This window comes from Carlito syrichta, unplaced genomic scaffold (assembly GCF_000164805.1).
Source record: "Carlito syrichta isolate Samal-C Ts95f unplaced genomic scaffold, Tarsius_syrichta-2.0.1 Scaffold287534, whole genome shotgun sequence".
Taxonomy (NCBI): Eukaryota; Metazoa; Chordata; class Mammalia; order Primates; family Tarsiidae; genus Carlito; species Carlito syrichta.
The window spans coordinates 23,138-38,618 of record NW_007231630.1 but is presented as its reverse complement, the minus strand read 5'-3'; the positions used below and the strand labels follow the sequence as shown (position 1 = coordinate 38,618).

Below are 15,481 nucleotides of genomic sequence, written 5' to 3'. Positions count from 1 at the left end.
CCCCTGCACTCTAGCCTGGGCGACAGAGTGAGACTCCAATTCAAAAAAAAAAAAAAAGAATATGGATCCAAACTAGAGTTACTAATTCAGAAATCATTCCCAGGCTAGTTGAAGCCTTGAGAATAAATAATATTGTCCAGGGAGAGGAGGTGAAAAGAGTGAGTAGATTGAAAAGAGATCCAAGAGCAAATATCCCTTTGGACTAATTTCCGTTCTCAGCTTGGAAATTTGCACCAATTTAGACCAAATAAAATCAGCCTTGGACTAATATCCATTATCAGTAGACAAGCTGAGGAAGAGCCAGTGAAGCTGACTGAGCAGGCCACGAAAGAAAGGGAGGAGAGTATTCTAGAGAGGATAGCAGTATCGAGCCATAGAGAAGTCAGGTAGGGAAAGGTTGAAGATGTCTATTGATTTAGCAGTAGATCATTGATTACATTCAAGGTAGACAGCTCAGTAGAAGTCGTGGATGCTGAAGCTAAAATTTCTGTTTTATGAATTGAGTGGCAAGTAATCTAAAGGCTGCAATTTTAGGTAATTTCTCTGTAGGACCTCAGTGTAAAGGAAAGTGTAGCAGCAAGAATGGATGATAGAGGAATAGAAATTAGTGTCAAGAATTTATTAAATTTAAGCCAGACTCGGTGGCTCAGCCTGTAATCCCACGCCTTGGGAGGCTGAGGTGAGTGGATTGCCTGAGCCCGCGGGTTCAAGACCCACCTGGGCAACTTGGCAAGACCTCATCTCTACAATAAATCAAAAAATTAGCTGGGCGTGGTAGCGTGCGCCTGTAGTTCCTGCTACTTGGAAGGCTGAGGTGGAAGGATCACCGGCACCCAGCAGGTCGAGGCTGCGGTGGCCGGGTGTGGCCACTGCACTCGTCTGGGCGACAAAGTGAGACTCCAACTCAAAAATAAAAAATAAAAAAATAATTCATTATATTTATAATGTGGAGGGAAGGAGCCACAGGTTACAGGGGTAACCAGTGAAACAAGGTCTCAGAGAGGAGGGAACCCCCCTCTTGGATAGAAAGACTAATTCTTGAACAATATAGGAACACCTACTAAAACAGAAGAAAGCAAAAAGGGAAATTTTTGATGTAAATATGTTTTTAGGTATGGTCATGAGAAGTTGTCTTTAGTATATTCTGCTTTTAAGTTATGAGCTTTGCCAGTAGCCAGGCTAGACACATTTTTACTTGCTTTGATGATGGTATTGCAGTAGAGGACTTAAGCATAAGTCATTTGGGAGTTAGACACTTTCAGTTTGCTTGTTCCCCCTTTTTGCTAGACTGGAAGAATAAAGGTAGAGAATTAATCCTTATAAATACTTGTGTCTCAAAGTAAAAGCTCTGAAATGGGCATGAGGAAACGTGCATGTGCAAGTGAAGATCAATAACTGATGTTAATGCCAACACATCTCTCAGTGTGCTTGTGAAGTTCATAATAGGTGCTCATGGCTGTGAAGTGCCCGTAGAAGACAGGGAGGACCCTTATTCCTGTAAACTACTTAACATCACGAATCCAGGTAAGTCATCTTTTTCCTAAGACTGCCATATACAAGTTTGATATTGAATAAAAGTTGCTAAGTTTAATGGTATGGCGTCTGTTTTAACAAACTAAATGTCTTTCATCAAAATTTATGTTTCATCCTTTTTTACAGGTTGACTTGGCAGGGTCTGTAGAGATTTTTTTTTTTTTTTACAGACACAGAACTTTAGGATCCAGAGAAGCTTATTTTTCATTGTAATTCAGATGCATGTGGAAATTTCTTAGACTTAGATAAATCCTGAATTACTGAATTTTGAGCTTTTGGAAAACTACTGATTTTACCAGTTAATTTATGATAGCCTTCATAAAAATATTGTGTATCAACTTCCTCTTAGAATTATTTCCTAAGTTTCTGCAAAAGAAACAAGTAGTAAAAAATTAAAAGCACAAGTAATACTATTTATTCCTTAGAATTAAAAGTTTGTAGGGATACTGGTGAGGATGAAGAAATTTGATCTTAATTAGGTTCTCTGTGTCATCACGGAGTCAAATTTAGAAAGTTAACAACTTGGTAACTCTGTTTATTAGTACTTTCTGTTATGTTGAACTGTTTTCTAAACGAAGTTAAATCTTTCCAAGTCTTAAATGTGTTGATATGCCTTCTGGTATTTTAAGATTTGTTGAAACTTTATGATTAAATAACACTCCAATTTTATAGACAGCAAGAATGTACTGAGTAAGAGTGTGGGCTCTGAAATCCAGTCTCCATGCTCTAAATCCAGCCTCTGCCATTTTCTAGCTGTGTGTCTCAGTTTCATCATCCGTTAGCTGTGGTAAAAGCATCTGCCTCACAGGGATTGGCATGAGGGGTGAAATAAACTGATACATATAAAGTATTTAGAATAGTTCCTAGGGCATGGTCGGTACTTAAATATTGTTGTTTTTAAAAGCTTTCCTTTTTATAAAGTTGGGTTTCAAACAGTGTTTTAAATAAACTGGACTGTATATTCAGCTCTACATTGTAAGGCAGAACATCTTACTTAGGGTATCTGCGAACTTAGTTAACATAAGTAAAATTTTGTGTATAAATTGTATTCTGAGAAGAGGGTCCATAGTTTTCACTGGAGTCCCAAAGGGATCATGAACCTCATAAAATATTTTTTCATGGTTTATGTGGTAACTAACAGCAAGTTATGGTTAAAAACAAAAATCAAACAACAAAAAGCACCTTCATCTTTAAATTAACCAGAATTTTATTACCTTAAGTGCTATTATTCATTTAAAAAGATGTGGAACTTTCCATTAATAGGAAATTTTTATTTATGTAATACTTAGGTTGCAAGTTTTTAAAAAATACATATGTAACTCATACTGAACCTAATTTTTTCCTTTTGGTGATCCAAAAAGCACTTATGTTCATTACAGTACCTAAAGGTCATGAGCATCATCATGATACTGTGGATGTGTAGAAAGTTCGACTAATAGCACTATTAAAGCAACAGACTTTCCTATATTCAGGTAATTTCAAGTTCAAGGGACAGTTGTTTTAGATAGAAATGTTGAAGAATGCTGTATCTTACTGTGCTTGATCTATTGCTTTTAATAGACTGGCTTCTACTTTGCCTATATTAAAGAGAAAAAATTTGTTGTCATCCAGTGTATTTGGAGTCTAGACTCTCCAGCCAGGCTTGTTCAGCCCATGACAAAAACTGTATTTTCCTTGTTTCCCCTTCTGCTCATGTCTATAATTAGGTAGGAGCCATTACTTCCCTTTAGTTATATTTTATTTCTTCTTTTTTCTGATTCAAGACTGCACAAATCTTTAGTCATATTTTATTGAGCATATACTAAGTATAAAGTAACTTCTAGAAACTCTAATGTGGAGATCCAAATGATCTGCTGGAGTGTGAGGACAGAATTTCTATTTATCTGAAAATGTAAAAATATATTCTTTATTGTACTGAATATATAGACTGACTACAATATATGTGTAGATTTTGTAAGTTAATATTTGGGTGTGTGTACACATTTTTAAAACTGATCTGGTTGTATAATCAGCAAAATTTGAAAGCCACAGAAAGATTAAATATAAATATATAAATGTTTATAATATATAAAGAACTTTGATATAATAATCTTTTAAAATAGGTTTTTATATTATTTCTCAAGGTAGCACTGATATTCTGTGCCATATTAACTGCAGTATAATTTATCCTGATTCATTTAAGATAATTACAAAAATTATTTGAAGAGAACTGTTTTTGGCACTGATTAGACAGCTGTGAGGGATTGAAAAGAGGACTGACTTTGGAGTTATTAAACCTGGGCTTGGTTCCTGCCTCTGCCACTTTCTGTGGCCTTGAGTGAACTACTTAATATCTTTGGGCCTCACATTCTTAATCTGTAAGCAGGAGTAATGCCACCTGTACACAGTGTAATTGTAAAAATGCAATGGAGACTGGCACACAGTAGGTGGTCTGAAATGCTTACTATGTTTGATATGCTTATATTTTATCAATATTATATAACAAGAGCCTTTCAGTGTTCTTTGAAGTAATTCCAGTTTCTTTTGTTCTGTGATAATTGCCTGACATATCACAAATATTTTGAATTGCCTAACAAGAAGTAGGGTTTTTGGAATTTGCAGGGCAAGATCAAATTTACTGGTTATTTATTATGCAATTAGTACTGTTTTTATTGTCTCTATTTATCCAACCCTTCCAAATAGATGCCTTCCGGTTGACTTAAATTTAATATTCTTCTGTGGCATTTATATGTATATATGTATACATGTATATGCAAAACTATTAAAGCAGATCTGATAATTAATTAGATGTGGCTGAAAATTGTATTCTTAAATTTTAAAACAAGTTTGTTGCTGAGAAGCTAGCCATGTTTTTGAAGCATTTTTTTTTTTTGAGTCTCACTCTGTCGCCCAGACTGGAGTGCAGTGGCCGCTCGCAGCCTCGACCTGCTGGGCTCCGGCGATCCTTCCACCTCAGCCTTCCAAGTAGCTGGAACTACAGGCGCGCGCTACCACACCCGGCTAATTTTTTGGTTTATTGTAGAGATGAGGTCTCACCTAGTTGCCCAAGTGGGTCTCGAATCCACGGGCTCAGGCAATTCACTCACCTCAGCCTCCCAAGGCGCGGGATTTCAGGCTGAGCCACCAAGCCTGGCTTGAAGCATTTTTTTTAAATGACTGACATTTGTGAAAGAATTGTATAACAAATAATTATCTAGGTTTTGCTGTTAAGCCTACTTTACTACTTCTGATTAGTAAAACTGAGACTTACATTTGTTCTCATTACTTCCTTAGTTTTGAATCAGGAAATTGAAGCATTCAGTCTTTCTGAAGACACTTCATCAGGACTCTCTGAAGACCGAGTTGTCAGTGTGAGTTTCCGAGTTCTCTACCCAATCGTTATTACCAGTCTTGGAGTTTTCTATGATGCCAGCGATGTGGGTTTCCAGAGAAACATCACTGTCAAGCTTTACCAGGCAGAACAGGAGGTATGCACTGTTTTGTGGGACTTCCTTCATTTTTCAAAAATTGGTAATGGATATCAAAAGTTCGGAACTTTTAGGATAAGTGAGTATTATTATATCTTTCTTCCAACTTTAAAAATATAATACAAGGCTAATGGCTGCTTCAAATCTTTTGTAATAAAGATATAGAGGGAATAAGAGTTTTAAACCCCTGAGATTACTCTGTTCCTGATATTTGGGGAAATCTGATTTGTTCTTCTGAAGTAGCATAGCCTGGAATTGTGTTTGAAAATATCTGTTTCTAAGTTTATTAGGAAAATATCTGTTTTTGAGTTTTGCCTACAGAAAAGTTGAAAGAATTGTACAGTGAACACCCATATTGCCACCAACTAAATTCTACAGTAGTTAACATTTTTCTGTATTTGCTTTATCGTATAAATATACTGGTTCGGTGGCTCAGTCTGTAATCCCGCGCCTTTGGGAGGCTGAGGTGAGTGAATTGCCTGAGCCCACGGGTTTGAGACACGCCTGGCAACTTGGCGAGACCTCATCTCTACAATAAATCAAAAATTAACCGGGCGTGGTAGCACGCGCCTGTAGTTCCAGCTCCTTGGAAGGCTGACGTGGAAGGATCACTGGAGCGCCCAGCAAGTCGAGGCTGCAGTGGCCAGGAGCGGCCACTGCACTCCAGTCTGGGCAACACAGTGAGACTCCAGCTCAAAAATAAATGAATAAATAAATAAATGAATAAATAAATAAACTGGTTCATCAATTTATCTTTTAAAAAATGTATTTCAGAGTAAGTTGCAGGGATCAGTACATTTCAACCCTAAGCACTTTAGTATGCACATCGTTAGCTATACTTTAATGTTTGTTACAGTTTTTAAAATTTTACATACAGTGAAATGTGTGTTCAATTTTTTATGTAACATAAACCCGTATAACCCAAACAGCTATTAAGGCATGGAGCATATCACCCTAGAAAGTTCCCTCATCTTTCTTTCTAGTCAATTCTTTCTCTATCCCCCAGAGTCAACCATTGTTCTGATTTTTTGTTTTACTGTAGACTAGTTTTGCCTGTCTTAGGACTTCATTTGTAAATGGAATCATAGTAAGTACTCTACTATGTAAGGCTTCTTTGACTTAGCATAATATTTTTGAGACTCATCAATCATGTTGTATGATTGGTGAATTTTTCCTATTCATTCTTTTAATTGCTAAGTAGTATTCCAGCAATATACAGTATTCGTTTTTTCTCTTGTTAATGGGTACCTGGGATGTTTCCAGAATTTCTCTTCTTTATTTTGTTAGTGTGATGAATTACATTTATTGACTTTGGAATGTTAAACCAACCTCATATTCCTGGTATAAGCCCCTCTTGGTCACAGTGTATTATTCTTTTTTATATATTGCTGGAAATTGTGTTTGTGGGGATAGCATATAGTTGAGTCTTTCTTTTTATTCAGTATGAGAATCTTTACTTTTTATAGGAAATATTTATTTCATTTACATTTAATACAGTTATCAAAATGGTCAGATTTCAGTTTTTATTTTGCCACTTGTCTTCTGTTTATTGTACCTTGTTATTTTTCTCTTCCTCCTTTCTGGCCTTTTTTTGGGTTCACTGAATATTTTGTAGAAGTTTGTTTTCATTTATCTGTTATCTTTTAGCTATAGCTCTTTGCACTATTATTTTCTGTGTGTATGATTGACATAAGGATTACAATATACATCTCAAACTTTCCTGTTTTCTTAAAATCACTTTTGTACCCCTTAAGACCCACCCAGGTGCTACTTAGAAGGCTGAGACAGGAGGGTCACTTGAGACCAGAAGTTCAAGACCAACCTGGCAACATAGTGAGACCATGTCTCTAAAAGAATTTTTAAATTAACCAGATGTGGTGACATTCACCTGTAGTCCCAGCTATTCAGGAAGCTGAGATGAAAGGATTGTTTGAGCCAGGAGTACAAGGCTGCAGTGGACTATGATCAGGCACTCCAGCCTAGGTGACAGAGTTGAGAAATCATCTTTTAATAAAACAAAACCAAGCCGGGCTCGGTGGCTCAGCCTGTAATTCCGCGCCTTTGGGAGGCTGAGGTGAGTGGATTGCCTGAGCCCGCGGGTTCAAGACCCGCCTGGGCAGCAAGACCTCATCTCTACAATAAATCAAAAAATCAGCCAGGCATGGTAGTGCTGCCTGTAATTCCGGCTACTTGGAAGGCTGAGGCGGAAGGATTGCGGAGCCCAGCAGGCGAGGCTGCGGTGGCCGGGAGTGGCCGCTGCACTCCAGTCTGGGCGACAGAGTGAGACTCCAACTAAAAAAAAAAAAAAATCAGCCGGGCATGGTAGCGCATGCCTGTAAATCCGGCTGCTTGGAAGACTGAGGAGGAAGGATCGCTGGAGCCCAGCAGGTCGAGGCTGCGGTGGCGGGAAGTGGCCACTGCACTCCAGTCTGGGCGACGGAGTGAGACTCCAACTCAAAAAAACCCAAAAAAACAAAAACAAAAACCAACCAAAAAAACTTGGGAGTTATATAGTTCCATTTACCATCCCTCAATTTTCCTGTTATATTTATCATACAGACTACATCTACGTATTCTGTAAATCCCACAGTAGAGTGTTACAATTTTCACTTTAAACAATTGACTGTATATTAAAGGAATTTAGAGGAAAAAATAGTCTTGTGTATTTGCCCACATATTTACAATCTCTAGTTCTCTTCGTTCCTCCGTGAATATCCAGGTTTCCATCTGATACCGTCTGCCTTCAGCCCGAATAACAATCTTTAACATTCTTATAGCGTAGTTGCTACGGGTGAATTTTCTTAGTTCTCGTCTTTCTGAAAATATTTTTTTTGACCTTTATTCTTTTATCCACCCCTCTATTCTTGGGGAATATTTTCTGGATATGGAATTCTAGGTTGATTTTTTTCTTTGCTTTTCCAATATTTTAATGATGCATTCTGTTGTTTTCTGACCTCCATTGCTTCTGGTGAGAAGTCAGACATCCTTCATATTGTTGTTTTCATGTATGATATATGTAAGGTGGTTTCTGTTTGTTTGTTTGTTTGTTTCCTGGCTGCTTTTAAGATTATCTCTTTATGTTTAATTTTTAGCAGTTTGGTTTTATTTTACTTTGGTGTAATTTTCCTTTATGTCTGTTTTACTCAGGGTTTGCCAAGTTTCTTTAATCTGTTAATATATGTCTTTTATGAAATTTGGAAAGTTTTCAGCTATTAATGTCTTCAGAAATTTTTTCAGCCCCACCCTCCTGTCCACTCCTTCTGGGATTCCCATTACATGTATCATGTATATTAGATCTTTTGGTACTGTCTCACAGATCATAAGACTGTTCATTTTTTTTCAGTGTCTTTTTTCCTCTTTTTTTCAGATTTAGATAATTTTTGTTAATCTATATTCAAGTTTACTGACTCTTGTCATCTTAAATCTGTGGTTAAGCCTATCCAATGAATTTTTTATTTATACATTGTACTTCTTTTAGTTCTTCAGTTTCCATTTAGTTCTTTTTTAGTTTCTGTTTCTCTATAATTAAGAAATTTCGATAAATATTAATTAATGTGTTCATTAATTTTGAGCATATTTTTCTTTACAGCCTTGACCGTAGTTATAATTTAAACAGCTTTAAAATACATGTTTGCTTATTCCAAATCTTCTTGGGGTCTGTCTTTATTGATTAGCATCTTTTCTCTTAAGTATGAGTTATATTTTTCTGTTTTATGTCACATCTAGTAACATTGGATTGTATCCTAGTGTGATAATTTATCGTAGGAATACTGGGTCCTATTGTATTCTTCAAAGAGTATTGATTTTTCTCGTTTCAGCAGGCAGTTAAATTGGCTGTCACAGACTAAACTCTGTCTCCCTTACAGTGGGCAGTAGCTGAAATCTCTTTGTTTTGTTTTTTTTTGTTTTGTTTTGTTTTTTGGCCTTAGATGAGCAGCTTGGGTTCTGCCTTGGATGTGTATTTCATGAGTCAGCTACAGATTTGGGAAGAGGTTATATGAAGAATTTGCAGCTCCCCTCTGTGAACCTTTCCTCTCTGGGAGGTTTTCCCCGCTTTTTCAGTTAATGTGTTTGTCTCAACTCTGCTGATTTTTCAACCAGAAAGACTCTAGGTTTTCATCCAAATTTTAACTGCCCTGGAGTTGTAACTTCAGACAAAGAGCCATAAAGGGGAACAAGGGGGCAGGATGACATTCAGAGCCTTTCCCCTCCTCCAGGTGTTGATTCTTCTTCAATTTTGCCTGTTTGTTCAAATTCCTATGCCCTTCAGATTACCCTTTTTTATTTTTTGTCCAGAGTTCATAATTATTATCTATAGGAAATTATTCTGATATTGCTAGAAGCAGAACTCAGTTCAGTTTTTAAAAATGTGTTTGTATTATTGTTGTTGATTTTTAGCAATGGATGCAAAAAGTATACATTCAATTAAGATTAAGTTTCTTCCTCTAAAGAATCTGTGTAGTTTGTTAATGCATTTATAGACATAAATATGAGAGCGGGAACAAATCCTAATGATTCCAGCCATTATGATTACAGTGAGAAGAGCTTTATCAACTTATGCAACTATAGTTCATTACTGATAGTGGCTAATGGTTTCATTGATAGTGTTACTCACATAGGTAACTGAAATAGCAGTACTCTGAATGTCACTGTTAGCTTTGTCTATAAATTAAAATTAATCTTGAGTTCTTTGATGCACTTGTTTAATTATCTTAGTATATATAGTTTGTTGTCATTGTTTTTGAGTTGGGGTCTCACTTTGCCACTCACACTGGAATGCAGTGGCACTATCACAGCTCACCACAGCCTCCACCTTCAGGACTTGATCCTTCCGCCTCAGCCTCCTGAGTAGCTGGGACTATAAGCATGCACCACCATGCCTGGCTAATTTTTTGTTTTTTTGTGGAGACGAGGTCTCACTATGTTGCCTAGTTAGGCTGGGGTATATAGTTTAAAAAAACTATCATGTGTGTGTTCTCAATCAAGTAGTTTGGTTCAGATGTACAATATTTTGATCCTGTTGATTTCACTTTTAGGTGTTATATTTTTAGCCAGGGAGGAGGTAATAATCCTTGTCCGTAAGGAAAGACTAGTCTAAGGATTGGTAGTCACAATGCAAAAAGTTCTCACTGAGAATTTTGCTAAGAACCGGTGTTCCTGAAAGAAGTAGACCATAATCTATGGAAACATCCTTAATTTTGAGCTTCTGCATGGTTTTAACAGAAGTTTTCTTTATTGTAAGTTGGCATATGAGAATAGGCATGAGAATAAGGAGATGAGAAATGGGAGGATCCAAAGAATACCGTAGACATAATGAGAATCAGTCCTCTTTTATTTTCCCTTTTTTGTTTTTTGTATATGTTCTTCTGATTTTTTTTTTTTTAAACACCCTAGTCTAATTATTCCAAGGTTCTTTTTGAAAAAGGAGTCCTGAATGTTTTTGTTCCTTATAGAAATCTGTGATCTTTCTTTCAGTTTTGTCTTAACTCTGTGGGTAAGTCTTGATTCTATAATATGTTAGCTTAATTTAACAACACCTCTTACTTCTCTTAATGCTTTTTATTTTAAGGTGGGGTTTTTTTTAAGGTTATGTGGATTACGTTTGGTATTTGAGAACTTTATGACAACTTTGATAGCCTTAAATATCTTCATTTAATAACTATAACTGTACTAGAAACCCCAAATGACACCAAAACCATGGTAGAACAACGGTAGTAGCCATGTGTAGGGCCATTATGGATTTAGCTGACCACGATATAAGTTGCTTGAACACTTGTTGCATATGCAGTATAAAACATGAAGTATTTTTTCTGTCTTTTCCCCCTTCCACGCAACTTACAGGAGGCCCTCTTCATTGCTCGCTTTAGTCCTCCAAGCTGTGGTGTGCAGGTGAACAAGCTGTGGTACAAGCCCGTGGAGCAGTTCATCTTACCAGAGGTACAGCATGCAATGAAAAGACTGCAGTACCAGTGCAGTCCTTCATAGGTGTGTCTGTGTACTTTTAGGAATAGGCACTTGATATTTTGTTATATCAGGACAAATCTCCAGAGTGGTAAATGAGGAGACCAACTCTGGATATACTAAAATGTAGCACTCTGCATTCTTACCTCCAAAGAACTTCAAGATGCCTCAGAGGTTCCAAGACCACTCTTTTTGAAAAAAGTGCGTGTTGCCATAGGTAATTAGTGAAGTAGAGAACTGCAGCTATTTTAATGGCAAAGACTAGTGTTAAGTGTGGATTGATAGAAAGATCAGACATAGATCCCATTTGGGTTTACTTGTCTGAAGAATGCAGAGGAAAAATAAAGCAAGTGCAGACTGGATAATAGCAGAGAGATGGGCCATGTTTCCAGGTTCAATAAAATTTCTCTAAAAGGTGAACAGTTGTGGATGGTGCCTGAAAACATACCTGTCTCTCAGGGTTTGGTTTTAAATAGATATGTGCTGGAGACCAGCTCACCTGCCAAGTGCCCTAATCAGTCCTGGAGTTATATGGCTGGAGTGTATGACAGGCTTAGGCATGAACAGATTATATCCATCAACCTCAGCCTTTTCCAGCTAGTCAATCAAGGCTAAGGACATTCATGAGCTCTGTGCTCTGGAACCACAATAGGGGTCAGTTTTCCACACATCTCTGGGATTCACTTTAAATCAGCTAAAGCTGAGTTAAGATCTAGAAGCTAGACAACTGACCAGCCCTACTGACTAACCAAGAAACTTTTTCTTAAAACCAGTTTTGTGGGGTGCTTTTCACATTTGTGCAACACAAACCACACATTTTAATAATACACTGGATCTTTGTTTTGGAGTTGAGTACAAGTAATTGAAACTACATATGTTAATTCTGTAAATGTCAAAGGGATCTCCTTTCATCTGTATATGACCTTCCATTTAAAAAACTTTTAAATTAAGCCAAACTAAAACATACTGAGAGATAAAAAATAGGAGATGCGGGTAAACTAAAAGAAAACCATGAAGGCCATCAAAACCTCATAGTTTGGTGATAATCACATTTAACATTTTAGCTTCTCTGCATGTAAGGTTACTAGGGTTATACTGTTCATTCCATTATATAATTTACTTTTTTTTAAGCAAATAATGGACATCTTTTGCTATAAATATACTCCTTTTTTTTTCAATAGCTACATTGAATTACATTATATGGAAGTATTGTCATCCATATTTGGACATTGATGTGATGTATTTCCAATTTGTCAGTGTTAGGTCTAAAAAGGACTGTAGTGAACATCATTGCAGCTCTGCTTTGTATACAAATAACTGGCTATTTGCTTAGAATGAATTGTTGAATAAAAGAGAATACACATTTTTATGGCATATGATTCCTTTCTAGAGGGCAGTTTAGCAGTTTGTACTCATTTGAACAATGTAGTATATGAGGGTACCTGTTTTCCTACATCCTTTTATTCCTTATTTCGTTTATTAACTGTTTTTTCTTTTTAAGTGCAGTATGTACCATCAAAATTATCTTTTACTTGTAATTAAGAGCAGTGATTCAGTTAAGTAGTATTGGCCATGCACTGGATCTCAGTTTTTGCAGGAAGCCGTTCTTTAGTTTGTTCATTCATTTACTCAGAAAATATTTTTTGAGAACTTGCTATGTGCCAAGCACTGGAGCCATATCAGGATACAATATGAAGATCCTTACCCTTACAGCAACTTATATACTAGTAGAGAGAGAAGACTTAATGCTGATATTCTACTTAATTTACTATGTGCGAGGCACTGATGTCAGTGGTTTCCCTACATTCACTAATTGCTAAGCTCTTTTAGGATTGAAGCAAGTCAGTGGAGAGAGGCTTTCCTTTCTACTCAGGACTAGCATGGGCGGAACCTATCTCAGACTTTGTGTGATTTCCATAGGAGAGGAATGTTATTCCGAGGAGACCAGGAGCACTAGCATGGTATTTGTTGAGTGCCATCCAGAAAGAACTGAAGACCGAGGTAGGGTTGATTTTCACAGAAGACTTAATGAGGACGGGACTGGTATGATAGCTCATGCCCATAATCCCAGCACTTTGGGAGGCTGAGGCGGAAGGATTGCTTGAGTTCAGGAGTTTGAAACCAGCCTAGTGAGACCTCATCTGTACAAAAAATATTTAAAGATAAGTCATGCGCTTGTAGCGTCAGCTACTCGAGAGGCTGAGGCAGAAGGATCAAGGCTGCGGTGAGCTGTGATCGTACCAAAGCACTCTAGCCTGAGTGACAGAGTGGGACCCCGACTCAAAAATAAAACAACAAAGACTTGGGAGGAGTGGTCTGAGTATGTGAGGGCACGTTTCGGTGTGAGTGCCTGGGCGGCCGGGTTTAGGTGCAGCACAGATGACTTGGAATACCTGCTTGCCCCTTAATGGCTCTGTGACCTCGTGCAGGGTACTTAGCCTCACTGTGTCTGTTTTCTCCTCCGTAAGTTGGAGGTACTATATTACCCAATTCAGATGGTTGTTTTAAGGGCTTGAAGATTTAACACGTAAACAGCATAGAACTCCTGCCACATGGCAAGCAGCAGTAAATAAACATACACTGTCAGTGCTGTTGCTGCTTATCATCTGGATTTGGAGGATCCTATTCTTTAAGAGCAGCATTTCTTTACCAGCGTCAGTTTACCCCCCACCCCCGGGACATTTAGAAATGTATGGACCACTTGCAGTTAAAACTGGATGTGGGGTGATATTGGCATCTAGTGAATAGAGGGACAGAGATGATGCTGAATATCCTGCAACACAAAGGATAGCCACTCAAAATGTCAGCGGTGCTAAGCCTGAGAAACTATTTCAGAGGAAGGAGCCCCACAGTGTGAGGCAAAGAGGAAGAAAGTAAACTTTAATATTTCAAGCTGAGTAGTTTTACGAAGCTGGCTCCATTATCTTGGTCAGCCTTATAGAAATAATTACAAAATTTGATTAGTCCCTAAAAAATATTACTTTCCCTTAGAATGTCTTTGTTCTTAGGAAATACATGCTAAAATATTTCGTTAAAATGTCCTGATACCTGCATTTTATTTTCAAGTGATTCAGCAACAGAAAAGTATGTATGTAGACAGAGGGAAAAAAAAAAGCAGATGTGGCAAAATGTGAACAGTTGGTGAGTCTAGGTGATTTGAATGGTAATTTGAACTTTCCTGTAGGCTTGAAGTTTTTCCAAATAAAAATTGGGCTGGAAGAAGGGTTAACATTCCTTGCTGGTGTTCAGGATGGTATATCTGCTAGAGAGTACTAATCATGAAAAGTACTCAGCCAAAATAGGGAGTGGCCTTTGTAGATATTAAGACTTTTAATAACTATAGCCTTAAGATCTTTATTTCCCTTCAAACTTTAAGCTAAATAGATTTGGGGTTTTTTATTACTTTTGTGTAATATATTTCTTTTTAAAACAAGCAATTATTTAACGGGTAGGATTATGGATGATTTTTATTTTCTTTTTATATATTTTTTCTTTCTTTTTTTTTTTTTTGAGTTGGAGTCTCACTCTGACACCCAGACTGGAGCGCAGTGGCATGCTCACAGCCATCCCAGCGTCAACCTGCTGGGCTCTGGCTATCCTTCCACCTCAGCCTTCCAAGTAGCCGGAATTACAGGCGTGCACTACCATGCCCGGCTAATTTTTTATTTATTATAGAGACGAGGTCTCGCCAAGTTTCCTGGGCTGGTCTCAAACCCCCAGGCTCAGGCAATTCACTCACCTCGGCCTCCCAAAGTGCTGGGATTACAGGCAGAGCAACCAAGCCTGGCCTTATTTTTTACATGTTCTGTAATAAATATATATTAGCTTTATAAAAGGAAAAAGTAAACTTTTAGAAATAAAAAAAATTCTGTTGTTCAAGATTCTATTATTGTTGAAAATGTGTTCAATTTTACATAGATATTCTTTTTTTACTACATCAAGCCTGATTGGATTTATTCGCTCAGAAAAATGAAGAGAATGGTTTGTGGCATGTCATCAGCAAAGAATGACAGAAGGAGCATAGCTTATTCCATTGGAGAGGGGACGTATATGATTTGTTCATCATCTTGTCCCCTCCACACTTGATGGTCGCCTAGAGTAACGTGTCAGCAGTGTAGCTTATCAAGTAAGCAGATCTCTTGTAATGTTTTCACGCTCACTAAAGCATAAATCTCAGTGGGAGGTCACAAGTTTAAATGAATACTGCCATGTGTTCCTCCTAAAATATTTATTTCTCTAATTTTATATTTTCCTTAATAATGCAGTTGAAACCCGAAACTCATTTCAATAAAAAGCTGACTATTTTTGTTCACCTGAGTCACTAGAGACATTATTGTTAGCATTATGGACACTTATATGCTCATTTCTTACGGAAGTTGAAATTCTTTAGATGTATTCATTTCTCTAATCCCAAGAAGTTCTTAATATTTATAGGTACAAAAGTATTGTGTATATTTAAGCCACCCTGTTGTTTGAATGAGAAATCAGAAGTATAACATAAATGAATTAATGTATGAGCA

The 15,481-nt window shown here is 37.2% G+C and overlaps 1 protein-coding gene across 1 annotated transcript in view; it reads left to right on the top strand.

Moving 5' to 3' along the window:
* Window positions 1-15,481, top strand: part of B3GALNT2 (beta-1,3-N-acetylgalactosaminyltransferase 2) — a gene marked incomplete at its 3' end in the record, with an annotated part of 41,367 nt that overhangs the window by 4,369 nt on the left and 21,517 nt on the right. The window contains exons 2-4 of the mRNA XM_008052831.1: window positions 1,424-1,524; window positions 4,807-5,000; window positions 10,842-10,937. Coding sequence (XP_008051022.1) covers window positions 1,424-1,524; window positions 4,807-5,000; window positions 10,842-10,937 — 391 coding nt within the window. The remainder of the gene's footprint in view (window positions 1-1,423; window positions 1,525-4,806; window positions 5,001-10,841; window positions 10,938-15,481) is intronic.